General features: G+C 47.1%; 1 protein-coding gene across 1 annotated transcript in view; it reads right to left on the reverse strand.

The window, feature by feature from the left end:
* Positions 1–20,188, reverse strand: part of LOC126262678 (translation initiation factor IF-2-like) — a 94,730-nt gene that overhangs the window by 15,763 nt on the left and 58,779 nt on the right. The window contains exon 4 of the mRNA XM_049959452.1: positions 1,489–1,640. Within this exon, the coding sequence (XP_049815409.1) occupies positions 1,489–1,640 (152 nt within the window). The remainder of the gene's footprint in view (positions 1–1,488; positions 1,641–20,188) is intronic.

The following is a 20,188-nucleotide window of genomic DNA, read 5'->3' on the forward strand; positions in this document are numbered from 1 at the left end:
AACATAAGTTTGTCACGTAAACTGAAAATAAAAAAATTAAAATTTTCACTCGGGGAAAGGCTTGAACCCACGTCGTCTCGTCCCACAGCTGCTGTTGCTAAACAATGGGATCACGGCGCTCCTTTGCTTACGCTTTCCTAGATGTTGCATATACTGTGCATGGACTACTCAGTTTGTATATTTTGCTTATTTTTTTCATAGTTCCACACAACTTCTTCCTGTTTTCTCGATTGATCTGTGTTCAGTTTTTCAAGGCCTATCCACTGTGCCAACTTATAACTAAATCTGAGGAGGGTGCGATGGGGAGGTTCCCTTGTTAGAACCATTTGAACCAGTAACAGCTACGGTCTTCAGCACGCTTGTATCTACTGAGTAAAAACTTTAATCCAAGCTGGTAAGCATACTTCCAATTATCAAACCTAGACGAAAGTCATTCAGTATTATCGTCATTGTTATTTAGTACAGCCGAGGTATTTATCCAAGCCCCTACTCGAGGGAGGGAGAGGATCCACCAGATCCCGAGTGGCCGCTGTCGGTCTTCAGCAGAAATTGCAATTCCGTTGCCAACTCTAATACCGGTAGTGTGGTATTGATATGTGATACCACTCAATGTTTTGTCCATAGTTGTGGGTTCTTGGACTACTCTGGTAACTGGCGCCTCTAAACTACAACACATGAGATTAATTCACTTTATTGCACGAATGGTAAGAACATTTACTTAACTTGATAGAAATCCCTGGTCAAATGAGTGCTTGATAATTAAAACTGCCATTTAGTATTAAAGCATCATTTGGTGCGTTAATTAACAACCTGTTCTTCTGAAGTACAATGTTCAACATTTACAAAAGTACATTTGCATCTGAGACTTCAATCACACTAGTCCTACTCGATGATGCTTACTGCTTCATGTGAGTTCACCAACTGGGAAGACCAGCTCCATGCTCGGCTCTATATTGACCTCTGTGTGAGGATGCTGCTGTGCTGAGAGAGAGGGTGTGTCTTCTTCAGCCTCCCCCATTCGTCATTGCGTATTGCAGCTAGACCTTCCTGACATCTGTAGTATTGATGTGCGTTGCCGACTTTGATGCGGCACCGCAAGCTCTGGACGATAGCACAGTAGTGCCGTGTGCAAACCGACGAGTAGCAGCAGCTTTCCTTAGTCACAAACACTCGTCATATCTTATTCGTGATGTTGGCTCCGTGCAACAGCATGGACCGTGCTTTGGATAACAATCATGGATGTAAGAGCCAGAAAATTTTACAGCCAGTGCGTAGTAATGGCACATTTAAAGTCAACAGCCATGCCCTCAGTCGGATTCCAACTGGTTTCATCCACTACACGAGGCGATGATGCCATCCTAAAATCTCTGAAACCTACCGTTCAATAAATTTTGTTATGAAGAGAGAGGAAGTGGAGGTGTGTTGCCCCCGTTGAATGCTTCGAGGATTGCAGCTGAAACTAAGCCGGCAGCGCCACGAGCCCTGTACGTGAGTAGCAGGGCGCGCTCCGCCTGGCGTGACGTGGCAGCCATCGTCACCGTTCCGCACCCTGGCCGACACCTCCGCGCCGTTTACACGCTCGCGGCACCGTGGCGTGACCGCTCCTGCTGCAGGTGACAACACGCCTCCGTCTCCATTCCCTGAAAAACGTTCCAGTCGCCGTTTAACACAACGCCAACAGTAAAGACGCACTGTCCACTCACACCATCGTGACCAATTGCTATACTATTGGCCATTAAAATTGCAACATCTGGAAAAAACAGCAAGTAACTAAATTTTAAACATTTTTTGTATACAGTATAGCAGGAAGAACATGTCATTAAATTCAAATGTGTGAATAAAAATCTTAGGTCAAGATCGCTGAAATTCTTGTACTGAATACGAGTTTCAGTTCACTGATTCTCCATGTTCAGATCTCAAATACAAGGTGTTTTAAAAAGGACTTTACAACTGTGAAAAGTCATAAATTCATAGTATTTAGAGGTGATTGTAGTGTCAATTCATAGAGAAATACATCCGGTTTTGTTTCGCGTAGTTCGCTACCGCCGAATCGCACCGTAAAGGGCGCCAGTGGCAGTTGCGTTACAGACAGCTGCCTTCACTGGACCCGAGCGTGCTAGCTGTGTGTTTGGTTTGAAGAATCGAAGTCGGCGTCAACAGTTCAGCGTAATTTCCTCACTAAGTACGTTAAAGATCCTCCTAGTAGGGCTATTATTTATCAGTGAGATGAGATTAGGACAGTCAGACACCATCTTACATCAGACCAGGCTTTTATACAAACAGTATTTTTTTAAAAAATCGTTAAGTTACTTAAGAGGAATAGTAATAAAATAGTATTAATAGGCTTGAAATCATTTGAATATATGCAGAGACAATGGGACTAACTAATAATGACTGAGGACTAACAACGTTGATACTACAGCTGCTGCTGCTACTAATAATAATAATAATAATAATAATAATAATAATAATAATAGTGGCTGCTACAAAAAGAATTTATTGGTGTACAAATATTTTCTGACATTGCATGTTCTGAGAAATTCAGGTCGATTGCACGCGCTAAGAGCACTGGAAAATGAAGATCTGGTTGGAAGGTAGAATGTAATGGGATAACTAGTGTGTATGGATAAATGTATGTATTACATTAACTATCTTTTGAAGCTGGAGATGTTGAGTTCTTTGACACAATGAGCGAGGTCTGGCCCGAGTCGAGTCACTGTTACTGAAAACGACTTCGAGAAAGTGTCTGAGGGATGGAATTGGACTGGATGGACTTTTCTGTTACAAGCGAAGCAGATGAATTCCTTTTGTTCCATAAAAAATTTAGTTTTCTGGTTGTGGGGGACTTCTACATTTTCTTCGATTGAACTGTAGGTGGAGATTATTTCGTTATGTGGAGATTATTGGCGGAAGTAGCTTGGAGTCAGTTGGAGGCGGTGTAGGAAAGAGAAGCGGTCTACATATTGCAGTTCAGTGACCAGATCTGGGAATCGTTCTGAAAGTACAGTGTGTCTATAAAATATAAATGTTCATAGTTTCAGCTGTAATCGTTGTAGAGTGTTGGTTCTAGATAACGATTAAAGAGTAATTCAGGGTTTTAGATAAGCACGAGTTCTGCTTTGCTGTTTTCCCACTTGGAATTCCTCCTACGGAAATGTGGACTCCTGAGCGTAAAGCGTTTTGCGTTCTCCTGTTTGGTAAGTTAGAATATGTAACTACTTTTCAACGTACGTTTCGGTTAAAGTTTGATTGTGATCCCTCGTGTGGAAAAACATTCACCGATGGTACAGTCAATTCGAAACGACCTGTTGTGTGTGTAAAGGGGAAAGCACGGAAATTCCAAAAGCGGTTTAAGGATGTTGATCGTGTCTTATCCTCTTACTTTCGTAGTCTTGACCACTCAATTCGGAAAACAGGTCTTGAACTTCAGTTGCCAAAAACGATAGTGTGGAAGGTTTTAAGAAAAAGTTTACACGTGCGTCCGTACCAGTTATATTTGGTACATCCAGATGACTATTGCGTACGTCATAGGTTTTTGCAAGTGAAACGTTGTATATAGGAGGATAACTTTCTTGAACCTATGATGTTCAGTGACGAGACAACTTTTTATGTAAGTGGGAAAGTAAATACAGTGCTAATAACTGTGGATCAGAAGATACTCATTAATTCGTACAATATCAGAGATTTCCCAATAATAAACGTTTTGTGCTCCGTGTCCGGACGTAGAGTGTACGGTTAGGGGTGTTTTATGTGGTATGTTGCAAGAATGGCTCTCACCCCCGTTAGAATGTGAACCTAAAAGCTTTGTTCGGTCCCTCCCCGTTAGCATCTCTTTTTTTTTGTTTTTGTTTTTGGTTTTAGGGCGCAAAACGGCTATCGTCATTAGCGCCCGGTCCGTGACTGAGGAAATAATAAAAACTGAAAATGGAAAACAGCAAAAATGGGAACGAAACTCAACAAATTGGAGACACTAAAAGCAGAAACAAGGCTTAAAAGTCCACTACAGAGAGGGGTTGATGGTCCCCGATAAAACTTCAAATGACTGACGTCATTTCACTGTCACTAATAAACTGGAGAACGCGGTCGGCTGAGCGCGTGTCATCTGCTAAAATCGACGATAGATCAGGCGACAGCTGTAGACGGGAGCGTAACGGATTAAAATAGGGGCATTCAATTAAAAGGTGTCTTACCGTCCACAGCTGAGAGCAGTGGGGACAGAGTGGGGGAGGATCGCCGCTTAAAAGATGTCGATGACTAAAAAGACAGTGCCCTATCCGGAGTCTAGCTAAAATTACCTCCTCCCGACGACGCGTTCGGGAGGAAGAGGTCCAAGCGCAAGGAAGGGCTTTCACTTCCCGCAATTTATTTCGGGGAAGTGTTGACCAATGCGCATGCCATAAATGAGCAACTTGGCGACATAAACCGCTCCGTAGATCGGTGAAGGGAAGCGACTGAATAGCTGGCCGAGGAAGAGAAACTGCAGCCTTGGCTGCTATATCAGCCGCCTCATTCCCACAGATACCAGCGTGTCCCGGGAGCCAGAGGAACGCCACCGAGACGCCCCCCAGGTGCAGCAAGCGCAGACAGTCCTGAATCCGGTGGACCAGAGGGTGCACAGGGTAAAGAGCGTGGAGACTGAGGAGAGAGCTGAGAGAATCTGAGCAGATTACGTACTGTATCCGCTGATGGCGGCGGATGTAGTGGACAGCCTGGAGAACAGCGAAAAGCTCCGCAGTATAAACGGAACACTGGTCGGGAAGCCGAAAGTGATTTGGGGCGTCGCCAACAATATAGGCACTCCCGACACCCAACGATGTTTTCGAGCCGTCGGTGTAAATAAAGGTGGCGTCCGTCATTTGTGCACATAGAGCAGCAAATGCCTGACGATAAACAAGTGAAGGTGTACCATCCTTGGGAAATTGACAAAGATCACGGAGCAGACAGATCCGGGGACGGAGCCAAGGCGGTGCTGTACCCCAAGTTGTCGAGAAGGTTTTAGGAAAGCGGAAGGAAAGAGAATGGAGCAGTTGACGGAAGCGGACTCCCGGGGGTAGTAGGGAGGAGGAGCGGCCTGCATACCCTACATCAAAGGAGGCGTCGAAAAAAGGGCCATGGGCTGGATTAGCAGGCATGGAAGACAGATGGCTAGCATAACGGCTCAGAAGGATCGCTCGCCGATTGGACAGCGGAGGTTCTGCAGTCTCAGCATAAAGGCTTTCCACAGGGCTAGTGTAAAAAGCTCCAGACGCTAAACGTAATCCACGGTGGTGGATAGAGTCGAGACGCCGAAGAATAGACGGCCGAGCAGAGGAGTAGACTATGCTTCCATAGTCCAATTTCGAGCGCACTAAGGCGCGATAGAGGCGGAGAAGGACCACTCGGTCCGCTCCCCAGGAGGTACCATTCAGGACACGGAGGGTGTTGAGCGTTCGCAGACAGCGAGCCGAAAGATAGGAAACGTGGGAGGACCAGCACAGTTTTCTGTCAAAACATAAGACCCAAGAATTTAGTGACGTCTGAAAACGGAAGGTTGACAGGACCTAGATGTAAGGAGGGCGGAAGAAACTCCTTACGTCGCCAAAAATTAATACAAACGGTCTTACTGGGAGAAAAACGGAAGCCGGTTTCGAGGCTCCAAGAGTGGAGGCGATCGAGACATCCTTGAAGACGTCGTTCAAGAAGGCTGGTCCGTTGAGAGCTGTAGTAGATCGCAAAATCGTCCACAAAGAGGGAGCCGAGACATCAGGAAGGAGACAATCCATAATTGGATTTATAGCGATGGCAAACAGTACAACACTCAGCACGGAGCCCTGGGGTACCCCGTTTTCTTGAGAGAAAGTACGGGAGAGAGTAGTGTTCACCCGCACCCTAAATGTTCGCTCTGCCATAAATTCGCGAAGAAAAGGGGCAGCCGGCCTCGAAAGCCCCAAGAGAACAGTGTGCGGAGGATGCCTGTCCTCCAACAGGTATCGTATGCTCTCTCCAGATCAAAAAATATTGCTACCGTTTGGCGTTTCCGGAGAAAATTGTTCATGATATAAGTGGAGAGAGCAACAAGATGGTCAACTGCAGAGCGATGCTTTCGGAATCCGCATTGGGCAGGTGTTAAAAGACTGCGGGATTCTAGCCACCAAGCTAAACGGTAATTCACCATACGCTCCAAAATCTTACAGACACTACTCGTGAGAGAAATGGGGCGATAGCTAGAGGGGAGATGTTTGTCCTTTCCAGGTTTCGGAATGGGAACGACGATAGCTTCCCGCCATCGTCTGGGAAAAGTACTGTCGGTCCAAATTCGATTATAAAGGCGAAGGAGGTAACGCAGACTATGGGTTGATAAATGCAGCAACATTTGGACATGGATACCATCCGGTCCTGGGGCGGAGGAGCGAGAAGAAGAGAGGGCATGTTGGAGTTCCCGCATGGAGAAAACAGTATTGTAGCTTTCGTGATTTTGAGAGGAGAAAGCAAGATGTCGCACTTCCGCTGCACGTTTCTTCGGGAGAAACGCTGGCGGGTAATTTGAAGAGCTCGAAATCTCAGCAAAGTGCTGACCCAATGAGTTAGAAATTGCGACGGGGTCCACTAAGGTATCATGCGCGACAGTGAGCCCAGAGACCGGGGAGAAACTAGACGCGCCTGAGAACCGTCGAAGCCGACTCCAAACTTCCGAGGAGGGAGTGAAGGTGTTAAATGAGCTAGTAAAGAATTGCCAGCTTGCCTTCTTGCTATCGTGGATGACGCGACGGCATCGCGCACGGAACTGCTTATAGCGGATACAGTTGGCCAAAGTAGGATGGTGACGGAAAATGCGAAGAGCACGTCGCCGCTCACGTATTGCGTCACGGCATGCCTCGTTCCACCAAGGAACTGGGGGGCGCCGGGGCGATTCGGAGGTGCGTGGTATTGAACGTTCCGCAGCTGTAAGAATAACGTCGGTAATATGTGTGACCTCATCGTCGACGCTGGGAAAGCGACGGTCATCGAATGTCGCTAGAGACGAAAAAAGTATCCAATCGGCTTGGGAAAACTTCCAGCGTCGCGGGCGCATACATGGCAGTTGAGGCTGCAGCCTAAGGACACATGGAAAGTGGTCACTCGAGTGTGTATCATCGAGGGCGAACCATTCGAAGCGCCGAGCTAGCGGAACAGTACCGATCGCAAGGTCCAAATGAGATAAATTTGTCGTGGAGGCAGACAAAAACGTGGGGACCCCAGTGTTGAGGCAAACTAGATCCGCTTGGTGGAAGACGTCTAGCAATAGGGAGCCACGTGGACAAGGATGTGGAGATCCCCAAAGCGGGTGGTGGGCATTGAAGTCCCCAACCAGCAAATAGGGGGGTGGAAGCTGACCAAGAAGATGAAGGAGATCAGCTCGGGCCATTGGTGTGGACGATGGAATGTATACAGTACAAAGAGAGAACGTGTATCCAGAAAGGGAAAGACGGACGGCGACAGCTTGGAAGGAACTGTCTAAGGGGATTGGATGATAATGGAGAGTATCATGGAGAAGAATCATGAGTCCTCCATGGGCTGGAGTGCCTTCCACAGAGGGGAGGTCATATCGGACGGACTGAAAATGAGGGAGAACAAAGCGGTCATTAGGACGCAGCTTTGTTTCCTGAAGACAGAAGATGACCGGCGAGTAGGATCGTAAGAGGATCGACAATTCATCCCGATTGGCTCGAATGCCGCGGATATTCCAGTGGATAATGGACATAGGGTGAACTGGAAATGGAGGAATGTGACCAAGGTCGCTGTCAACTCAACGACTGCTCTGAGCTTGTGACCGACAGCACGGAATGGCATTCAGCCGAAGGCAGAAGATCCTGATCCATAGGTTGGTCAGGAGCAGCTCCTGCCACCAGCGATCGGCCGGTTGACCGGCCACCAGCAGTGCGCCTCGGCGACACAGAAGACGGCCGAGGGCGATTTCCGCCAGGTGGCGCTGTAGATGGGACACGCCTTGGCGGAGAAGGAGAGGAACTGGGTTTCTTTGTAGCCTTCTTGGAAGTATGAGGTTTAGATGAAGGAGGAACCGATGGTAGTGAAGTTGACGTATGTAAAAACTCTTCACGAGTATGCTCTTTCTTCGAAGACTTGGTGTCTGACTTGTGGGCTCGAGATTTAGCAGAACCCGACGAAGGGTGAGCCATAGAGTGGGCAGGCGAAAGTGGTGAAGTTGAACGGGCGATCTTTGCGCTGGCCGATCGGACGACCGTGGCACTAAAGGTGAGGTCGCAAGTCTGCGTGGCCGCCTCCTTTGTTGGCCGAGGAGAAGCAAGGACAGTGCTGTATTTGCCTGTCTGAGGCACGGTGGGCTGTCGACTGGCGAATAATTTTCGAGCAGCAAAGGTCGACACCTTTTCCTTCACTCTGATTTCCTGGATGAGCTTTTCGTCCTTAAAACCGGGGCAATCTCGAGAGGAAGCAGCATGGTCACCCATACAGTTGATGCAGCGAGGGGATGGAGGTGGACAAACACCCTCATGGGCATCCTTGCCACACGTAACACATTTGGCCGGATTGGAACAGGACTGGCTGGTGTGATTGAAGCGCTGGCACCGATAGCAACGCGTAGGGTTTGGGACGTAAGGACGAACGGAAATTATCTCATAGCCTGCTTTGATTTTCGATGGGAGTTGAACTTTGTCGAAAGTCAAGAAGACAGTGCGGGTTGGAATGATCTTCGTGTCAACCCTTTTCGTAACTCTATGAACAGCCGTTACGCCCTGTTCAGACAGGTAGTGCTGAATTTCTTCGTCAGACAATCCATCGAGGGAGCGTGTATAAACGACTCCACGCGAGGAATTTAAGGTACGGTGCGGTTCCACCCGGACAGGGAAGGTGTGGAGCAGAGAAGTACGCAGCAATTTTTGTGCCTGGAGGGCACTGACTGTTTCTAACAACAGGGTGCCATTCCGTAATCTGGAACAAGACTTTACAGGACCTGCAATTGCGTCGACACCTTTCTGAATAATGAAAGGGTTGACCGTGGAGAAGTCGTGACCGTCGTCAGACCGAGAAACAACAAGGAACTGTGGCAACGATGGAAGAACTGACTGTGGTTGAGACTCAGTGAACTTACGTTTGTGAGCAGACATAGTGGAAGGTGAGGAAACCATTGCGGAAGAATCCCCCATGATTACCGGCGTCTCCGATGGCGCGCTCCTCCCTTGTGGGGGCCCTCACTGAGGGCACACCCGCCTTAGGTGATTGTTCACACCTCAGGTCACACCTCCCAACAAACGGACGGAGGGACCAATCGGCACTTTCGGAAGGTATCAGCTCGGGTAATCACCCCTCCCTGGGCCTGGCCGTTACCAGGGGGTACGTACGTGTCCTACCTGTCTACCCGGGGCGGGGAATTACGCGTTACCCCGTCACCGGCTACGCATGGGAGTGCGTGGGTCGGCCTTCAGACACGCACAGGGAGGAAAAAAGAGAAAGGGAAAGGAAAGAAGAGGGGGGTCTCAAACGCCGCAGCGGAGAAAAGGGCAAAGAGATGAGGGAAGGAAAAGAGAAAGACAGAGGAAGGACAAGGACTTGCAAGCGTAGAAAGCAAGGGATTTGGAACAGGATCGAGCGTCCGTCTCCGGACGTAGGCACAAACTATACTCCCATAGGGGGAGAAAGGGAAGGAAAGAGCCAGTGGTGGGGGGGGGGGGGGCGAAGATGGGGAACGGGGAAGGATGCAGAAAGGGAAGGTATGCAGCCCGGAAAGGAAGGAGGGCCACATTAGCTCGGGGTCCCGTGCTCGCTACGCACGTATCCACAAAAGAGTTGTGGATCCCCTGGGGGGGTTAGCATCTCTGTACGAGAGTCTAAGACCCTGACATTTGGACTGGTCGTAATGGCCAATACGACAAAGCTCTTATCCGCTTGCCTCCACGTTCACCTGGCCTGACGCCTTGCGACTTTGTTCCTTGCCGGCTTTATAAAAGATCCTGTCAACGTTCCGCCATTAGCTAATGATTTGCTAGAGTTGACACTCAAAACCGAGGAGGCTACTGCGTCCATTACTCCGGACTTGTCAATGAAAATGTGGGATGAATCGTATTTTTGGTTGGATGTGTGCCATAATAACTAAAGGTGCACATATTGAACAGTTGTAAGAAAAACTAGGCTGGTTTCCTTCAGTTTGAATTATATTTTGTAAATAGTTTAATTTAAACTTTATAACCTACTACTGAAACCGGGACGTTCTTTTATGGACACCCTTTAGCTTGATTTGCTACATTGGAACAGTGAGGAATTTAAATCTGTCTCCCGGCTCAAGGTGAAACTGATGATCCTCGCTAAAACTGATTTTCCATGTGTAGCAGTGCAGAAAACTAATTCGGGTCTACCAATAACTGTTCCCTCTTAAGCTATGGAGCATTAAGTCGCGTATTTGTCTCGCGCAACACACATCGACAAGACTGCATAGATTGTGCCCGCGAGCGCCAATGTGAATTCTCGCGAATCTACGAAACTCTTGAGGCGCGGTCGAAAGGAACGTTTCAACATTACGTAAGGGTCAAGTACGTGGTGTTTGGACAGGCTCGATGTGAACATTGGTCTGTGGTAGACAGACGGAAGATTTGTCGGGTATGAATGGACACGGAGAGCGCACACTTGCAGCCGGGCGTTCACAGGCCTCGGCGACCCCACGCCCGGAGGGGTGTTTTTGTGTACGGCCGCGGCGGTTGCGACCGGAACAGGGCCCGGTTGCCTGTTAAGGGTGAGCTGAGCCCGGATAGGGCAGAGCGAGGCCGGCGTGCGCAGCCTGTGGAATCAGCGTGCTGCCTGCGGTGAACACCTGGCCGCGCCGCCGCCTTCCCGGAAAATGTCTGCACGGGCGCAGCCACTGTGCGCACCGCTGCTGCCATCTGTCGGCCGCTGCTGCAAGTCCTGCAAGTCGCCCCCGACCTCCCCGACCCCTCGTCGAGGCCGTGTTATCGCGCGCCGAGAATCGCTGCAGTTCGCGCAGCTGTGTGATCGGCAGAAGATGCTTCTCGCCACAGAATTGTTTTACACCACCTCTATGATACTTTAGTCATCAATAATGTATTCTCACCACCACCACCACCACCACCACCACCACCACCACCACCACTACCCCCCTTCCCAAACAATATATTATACTACACATGAAGTCTCCCCCTAACTTCGCCCTCCCTAGTGCTCGCTCGCTCTGCGCACACAGACGGCGCGCGAGCGCTTGTGTGTGTGTGTGTGTGTGTGTGTGACACAGCAGTGAGCAGACAGGTGAGCGAGCGGTACAGAGGGGGAAGACTTTACGTGTAGTGTAACCATATGTTAAAGATCGCAAATGCTAATGACGCTTTGAAATCGCTCGCCATTCTCAAACAAATGCGTGGCGAAACAAATGAACATCATACAGCTGTAGTAACACGTGTTCTGACGGCAGAAAGGTTGTATTTTGTGATATAAATAAAACACGTGTGGCGGTTAAAATCAGCAGTCGTGAGGGAACACTGTTTTAACACGATTACGACAAACAATCTACACTGGGACGGAAACCGTGAGTAACAGTGAAAATGAAAATGTATCATAAATAGATCTTACGTATGAAAATGGACAATAAGCAAGGGGAATAATAAAAGCTTTGATGTTTGCAAATGCCAAGCTGTATAACGTTTTCTACAAATGAAACTATCAACACAAATCAACTCATAGCGTTTTGAAACTGCGTCATCAGGTGTTCGATATGTTCTAGGGAAACGGTGAGGTCTTCGAGAAAAAGCTAGAGATTCCTCTGAAAGATTGAAAAGTATTCTGGGTTAGACTGTAACAATCAAAGAACGCGGAAGACTATTTGTATTAACAACTCATTTATCCACAGGCACAATTGCAGTTCAGAATATGGGTTAATAGCGGCTTGAAATACATATCCGTCCGTCTTGAATGATATCCAAAAACGAAAGATGACTGTCTCATCTTCATTAACCAAAAGAAGAAAAAGTCAGCAACTATACAAGTGCTCCAAGATAGCATCCTACCCGTAAAATATCATGGAAAGACATAACACTCCGTGAAAATAAGCATTGAAGCTATTGTTGCCGATAGGCGATGTGTGTATGTCAGAATGTGAGCAACTTTCTAATTTACAAGCTACTATTTTAGGCCTAGTTTTTCAACACAACATAGAAACATTTCATGCCCCAACGGTGAAATATGTTTCCAGAATGAGATTTTCACTCTGCAGCGGAGTGTGCGCTGATATGAAACTTCCTGGCAGATTAAAACTGTGTTTCTTCGCTACCTGTGCAAAACAAAGTGAAAATTAACGCCTACTTGTAACCTTGTTTAGAGAAATAACTTTCGTTTAGCCTACGCAAAATGCTATCGTGCCATACTAACTTTCAGAGCTGTCTTGCAAAAGGCCGGATTCCCCTCCAGTGTTTCTTTGCGAGCAGCTGCAACATCCAAAAGACGATTACTCATGCCAACTGAAAAGGCTGTTGGAAACTGCTAACCTACAAGAATGTATTTTCAGTTGCCGCGTGTTATATGCTTGCTTAAATTCAAAGACAAGGGCATAAATACAATAGTCCAAACCAGTTTATAAAGAAGATAGTTCACTCTTGCAATACATGTGGAATCACTTTTTACCAGCGTCGCGTTCATTTGAAAATACAAAGATACCGTCATCAGACTAATCCTCACTGATGTGTCAGCGCAGCATGGAATTTAACTTACACAACGACACAAGCTCAGCACAATAGGCTGTGGGGTGGTAGGACTGGACCAAGTGACATCAGGCAATCACCATCCCATCGACAGTTGCACTGAACATTTGGGACATTTAAACGAGACAAATAAAACCATCAAAACTTTTTTTTAAATTACCATTTAGGTGAGAGCAAGTTACTTCAAAATGTAAACATTCATAAACCACGACACTTACGGCCTATTACACATTTAGTGAAATGAGTTAAAAATTATGTACTCAAAAACGATCAACCTGAAGAACAATTTACTAAAGTTTAACGAGGAAATGTAGTCTTTCGTTACTGCAGTGACTGGTATTGCCAAAATTAATTCACAGTACAGGCAACAACAAATCAGATACCATGGCACACAACCAAGTTACTCAAATGACAGGCACCCTACAATGTAAGATGCAAATTTCATGTGACCAAGCAACCTCGTGGAATTCAACAAACTACGCCCGCCCGCCCACTCAGCTGTTTCCAATACAGGCTCTGTATGGACCCCCAAACGGGAGTCGCAGCGTTCACGAATAAGCACGAAAAATCCCAGAACTAGCGGGTATTTACAACAGACTGACACCTGCCTTAAATAACTAGAAACAAATCATTACAGCACATCATCCGTAGAATTAATCAGCCTATTAATGAACATCAGCTAAGCAGTACAGATCTATCTTATGTGTGTATGGCCAATTATACATTAACCCGCGAGCGGACTAGATACACGGCCAGCCGGCACGCGCGGGCAAAGGGGGGCGGAAAACACACAAGCAGGACGCAACCCAGGACCCCGCACCCGCTGCCAAGACAAACAGCAGAAGTCCCGATAAAACGAAATCAAATGCAAGTAACTAGGGTGCAGGCTAGCGGTATATCGAGACCGGTCCAACGCCCCCCCCCCCCCCACCCCAACGCAAATACACTTAAATTTGTTATTAAATCAGGATTACCATATCCACATACTGTCATTGAAGGAATTCTTGTACTTTCATTAATAGAATCAGTTTCAAACTATTTAAAAACACAATAACAACTAGCCTCTCAATAGCTTGTAAGAATTTATGAAACTACTCATTCAGAATTAGACACGTGTCTCTCAGACACACTATCACTTCAGATAGAAACGTAACAGTAATGTTATTGCAATTAGCAGTAAAATATATCCAGGGAAAAATTTTATCCATGTATATCTATAGCAATTGGCCAGCTTAACTATGTCGTGTGATATAAATAGAATAACCAGGCGGCAATTAGAAAAGGACCAGCCAAACTGTTTTCAATGGTGGTGAACGCTGACAGTGATCGCGCCGCCCCCCCCCCCCCCTTACGGTAGCTGAGTAATCAGCGCGACAAAAACGTCAAACCTAAGGACCGGCGTTAGATTCCCGGCTGGTTCGGAGATTTTCTCCGCCCAGGGACTGGATGCTGTGTTGTCGTAATCATCAATATTTCATTCCCATCGACGCGCAAGTCGCCGAAGTGGCGTCACATCCAAAGACTTGTACCAGGCGAACGGTCTACCCAACGGGAGGCCCTAGCTACACGACATTTATTTTAACACTGACAGTAGCAATCTACAAAAATTGAAATGGCTCCAAGCACTATGGAACTTAACATTTCAGGTAATCAGTCCCCTAGACTTAGAACTAGTTAAACCTGACTAACCTAAGGACATCACACACATCGATGCCCGAGGCAGGATTCGAACCTGCGACCGTAGCAGCAGCGAGATTCCGGACTGAAGCGCCTAGAACCGCTCGGCCACAGCAATCTACAAACAATGTATCAGCACTCCAGGCGCTAGTAAATGTTAATCATCACATCACATACAGCTCTCACTAGAACCTTGCGTACTAAGCAAGTTGAAATTAACACATTCGAGGACAGACATAGTAGGAGTAGCAACGGCCAGCGAAGAAAATAAAGTCAACAGCACTGAACCCAGTAGTCGATTCCGGCCACAATTTACAGCACAAGCAAGGCCCTCACCCTCTTGCTTGTTCGACGAAGCCAGCCGCCGCAGATCCCGGTGCTAGGAGACATGCAGGAACCGAAATACACAAACGGCTTGCCAGTATCGTGACTGCTTCCATGCCGGCAATATTTGCTACGGCGCCGCCACCCGGCTAAACAGCCCCTTTTAGACGTGCTCTTCCTGCTGTCTCGCACGGCGCCTGTACTGTCCGCCAGACTTCCCAAACGACGTTACTGCTAGGCGTACCAAAGCAAAATCCTCGCTACTTGCTAGAGCTTACCACTCGCACCCCGATCGGGGAGGTAGGTGGCGCCACCGCGCGCTCTGCGCACACCACCGGAAAGATGACCCACACCGGCGGCGGGAATATCGCTGATCGAGCCACACGGCTCACTCACCAAACTGAAGGTGTGCACTTTCTTTCGCTGACCCCTTCCGTTGCCAAGGCGACGGATCTTTGTTCACTGAATGTCTCGCTTATAGTGCAGAAATCAGCACCACTGTCGAGCTATTATTATACGCGCAAATGGAACTTTTCGCGATATCGACAGAAGTTATCTGGAACTAAATCCTTTCCTCTAAGTGGCAACCTTTGCTCTCAGAAATAGTTTACGCAAGTAGTGTTGTAGAGGGTGGCGCAGAAAAACTGGAACATTTGAAGCTTATGTTGGCAGCCCTGAAGATGTTCAGTGTGTGGGGGAAAGAGGCCAGACTGTTGAGTAGTAATGGACCTTGGACCATAGAAACTAGTAGACTGGCCTTGCTGTGCAGAAGCTGTAGGGCTGGTGTGGCTCCAACACAAACCACGTGACTGTTGGCAAAACGTGGCGCGATTTCAAATCAGCGGTCTGCCATCCTGTGTGTTTGTATCGTATTTTACCCACATTTCTCAACTGACTGCCAAACGCTTCCAACAAAAATTACTTTCTGATTTGCAAAAAATTATGTCAGAACTACATTTGACCTGGATTTGTTCACAGTACCATTTACAAAATCTAACAAATACATCGAACGCCCCTCTGGTCGGCAGCGGGACGAAATTACTATAAACTATCAATTAAAGTAAAATGTCGTTAAAATTATTTTAAACAGTAAGAGTGGGCTCGTGTCAAAACTTTAAATATTGGATTTGCCGCGTTTTGAGCTCCAGTCACTTATAAAAGAAAATGGGATATGGGAATTGTGTCAACTATAGGTGCCAAAATTGTCGACTTTAGGAGCAGGTCCATTTTAGGGTATCAATTTTAGGTGCACTTCAAAGGTTCAGTTTGTATTATTTTTACAAAAGTTTAAACTATCATTTTAAAAAAATGATATTTTAGATGAAAGGTGAGACTTTGAAGTTTCAGAAAATGATCTTGGAGCCTACATTTATTTAATAGTATTAGAAGGTAGAAACAAATTCTCTTCATGTGTCGACTATAGGTGCTCTTACCTTATTATAATCTCGCTTGAATATACAAAAAGGCGCGTATGTGCAGGTGGCTTAAAGTTTTTCCGTTTCAGGGCCTGTATCCAAAGCTGCCTTCGGTTTTCGTCCTTAGGGAACCTACGAGTAGGAACGAGAAACAGTTATACCTACTTCTGTAACCGAATTATCACAGCTTCTTTCCAAAATGTAATATGAGTCTGACTTTACGGGCATCACTTTCAACACTTTAATTTACGTGATACTCTATTTCAAGTGTAAAAAACACATAAAAGTCACTTCAGCAAATTTCAATAAACGCATCTGCACTATCACAGAAACACACGTGAAATGTAATGCCATTTCTCCCGACAAAACGCTGAGTACAGCCATAAGCGCAACACGAAACAACCATGTTTTGACAACAATCACGTGACTTTAGCCCAGAGATGTTGGAGCCACGAAAATGACGTCAGGGCCAGTCTATTATATTTATGGTCGAAGTTCCGTTGCTAAGGCGGCGGATCTCTGTTCACTGAATGTCTCCCTTACAGTGCAGAAATTAGCACCGCTGTCGAGCTATTATTATACGCGCAAATGTAACATGGAACTTTTCGCGGTGTCTACAGAAGTTAGCTGGAACTAAATCCTTTCCTCTTGGTGGCATCTTTGCTCTCAAAAATAGTTTACGCAAATAGTGTTGTAGAGGGTGGCGGAGAAAAACTGGATCATTTGAAGCTTATGTTGGCAGCCCTGTAGATGTTCAGTGCGTGAGGGAAAGAGGCCAGTGTTGAGTAGCAACGGACATTTTGTTGCAGTGGAGCGGTGCGGTGTGTCCGATCGCCATAGTGCATGCCTCTTACCGACATGGTAACAGCTGCACAGTCGCATAGTGTATGTTTCCGTGTCGGTATGAGATTCTGCCCCGCGGGCAAGTTTCTTCTTCATAAGCAATCAAAACATGGCTCCAGCTTTCGGGGAAAAAAATCTACTTGCCTTGTATTGTCTGAAAATAATGATAATGCGTAAGCTTCATCGGTAAGGAGTCATCGTCATTCGGTGTAAAAGACTGCCTCGTCATTGGGGCTCGGACGTAGGAGCGCACAAAGAGTACTTCACAGCCATCAATTTTGCCCTTACAAACTTCAGATTGTTCCAAAACTGAAACCTAATGATTCTGTATTGCGCGTAAAATTTTGTGAAAACCTCTTGGCTAGCATTAATGAGAATGATAACTTGAACGAAAATTTTTGCAAGTCAGATGAAGCCCATTTTCACTTAAGTTGATGTGTGAAGAAGCGCAGCTTGGGCTACTGGGCACAAACAGATCCTGTTGTGCTTCGCCAGCGTCCGTAACACAGTGCTAAAATCACTGTGTTTTGTGCAGTGTCGTGTCGTGACGTCACAGGCCCTTATTCCTTTGAAGCGTCAGCGTGATAGAGACTTTTTTGGCTCCAAGGCCCCATTCTCTTCCAGATCTTGACATTCGGCACATCTGGTTTCAACAGAATGGAGCCACCTCAAACTCACTGCCCGACTACGGTGAAGCGCTAGTTTGCGGGGCGTGTAATTTCGAGAATGCTGACATCGCTTGGCTGCCCCGATCTCCAGACACCTCTACGGAGACATTTGAAAAACGTTGTGTACGAAACGAGACCAATAAACGTTGCTGAGGAGAACACCGCATAGAGTTGTACAAAATCTTCCGATTCAGGTTACTGAATGTCTACGGCGAAATGAACAGCACTTAAATGACGTCTTAGGAAATTTTCATACTTGTAGAACACACATTTTAGCATCAGATGAAGTTTTAAAAGTTTCCTTTAATATTTTCTAATTTTGTCGAGTATTCTGTCCACCCCCTTTATAATTGTAATTTATAGCATTAAGATTTCAGTTTGGACTCTATGAAACCATTTAAACCATCGTTATCTCCGTGTCTCACCTGTGCTTTCGTAAAACCACCGCTGCGTGCCTGTTTTTACGCTGCTGGCCATTAAAACTGCTACACCAGGAAGATGACGTGCTACAAATGGCTCTGAGCACTATAGGACTTAACATCTGTGGTCTTCAGTCCCCTAGAACTTAGAACTACTTAAACCTAACTAACCTAAGGACAGCACACAACACCCAGTAATCACGAGGCAGAGAAAATCCCTGACCCCGCCGGGAATCAAACCCGGGAACCCGGGCGTGGGAAGCGAGAACGCTACCGCACGACCACGAGCTGCGGACCCGATTTCTCATACACAAACTGCAGTTGACCGGCGTTGCCTGGTGAAACGTTCTTGTGATGCCTCGTGTAAGGAGGAGAAATGCGTACCATCATGTTTCCGACTTTGATAAAGGTCGGATTGTACCCTATCGCGATTGCGGTTTATCGTATCGCGACATTGCTGCTCGCGTTGGTCGAGATCCAATGACTGTTAGCTGACTATGGTATCTGTGCGTTCAGGAGGGTAATACGGAACGCCGTGCTGGATCGCAACGGCCTCGTATCAGTAGCAGTCGAGATGACAGGCATCTTATCCGCATAGCTGTAACGGATCGTGCAGCCATGTCTCGATCCCTGAGTCAAAAGATGGGGACGTTTGCAAAACAACAACCATCTACACAAACAGTTCGACGACGTTTGCAGCAGTATGGACTATCAGCTCGGAGACCATGACTGCAGTTACCCTTGACGCTGCATCACAGACAGGAGCGCCTGCGATGGTGTACTCAACGACGAACCTGGGTGCACGAATGGCAAAACGTCATTTTTTCGGATGAATCCAGGTTCTGTTTACAGCATCATGATGGTCGCATCCGTGTTTGGCGACATCGCGGTGAACGGACATCGGAAGCGTGTATTCGTCATCGCCATACTGGCTTATCACCCGGCGCGATGTTATGGGGTGCCATTGGTTACACGTCTCTGTCACCTCTTGTTCGCATTGACGGCAGTTTGAACAGTGGACGTTACATTTCAGATGTGTTACGACCCGTGGCCCTACCCTTTATTCGATCCCTGCGAAAGCCTACATTTCAGCAGGATAATGCACGACCACATGTTGCAGGCCGTGTACGGGCCTTTCTGGATACAGAAAATGTTCGACTGCTGCCCTGGCCAGCACATTTTCCAGATCTCTCACCAATTGAAAACGTCTGGTCAGTGGTGGCCGAGCAACTGGCTCGTCACAATATGGCAGTCACTGCTCTTGATGAAGTGTGGTATCGTGTTGAAGCTGCATGGGCAGCTGTACCTGTACACGCCATCCGAGCTCTGTTTCTCAATGCCCAGACGTATCAAGGCCGTTATTACGGCCAGAGGTGGTTGTTCTGGTTACTGATTTCTCAGGATCTATGCACCCAAATTGCGTGAAAATGTAATCACATGTTACTTCTGGTATAATATATTTGTTCAATGAATACCCGTTTATCATCTGCATTTCTTCTTGGTGTAGCATTTTTAATGGCCAGTAGTGTATATGCTGCCTATCTGGCGGGAAAAGTGTCCATTGGACGCAGGATTCACTTAATGCCCACTACCAGTTCTTCCACCAACTACGAGTAAAGTGAAAGTTACAGTGTGCGTAGCAGTAGAAGACCCTCGCAGCAGTACGGAGATGACACGCACTGCCCAGGCGGATCCAGCGCGGCTGCCACGAAGTGTGATCCGGTACGTCAGTACACGCACGGCGCGTGGGCGCGCAGTTCACGTCGTAGACAATAGGGGCGGCGGGACCCCCGGCTAGCACACAACAGGCGCCCACGCGTGTTCACGGCGCCCGTCGCGTGAAATATCGAAAGCCAGCGCCGCCAACACCCTGTACTTGCACCGGTACCTGCTCTCCAACAGACGCTTTGGGGCTGCGATTCCACCGGTCGTGTTGATAAGTACATCGGGGAAAACGTCAAACGAGAATGTAATTTTCACACAGTACCATCCGTTTATGTCTTTTCCCTGCTTCCGCTGCGCTCTCAACAACAGAGGACATCATCACAAACTCTCTCGTTCGGAAGTACGAAGTTAATAATATTTCGTTATATCATTTCATTTATGTGAACTTGAATAAGTCTTTCACTTCAGGTTGCAGTGAATAA

This window comes from Schistocerca nitens, chromosome 6 (assembly GCF_023898315.1).
Source record: "Schistocerca nitens isolate TAMUIC-IGC-003100 chromosome 6, iqSchNite1.1, whole genome shotgun sequence".
Lineage (NCBI taxonomy): Eukaryota > Metazoa > Arthropoda > Insecta > Orthoptera > Acrididae > Schistocerca > Schistocerca nitens.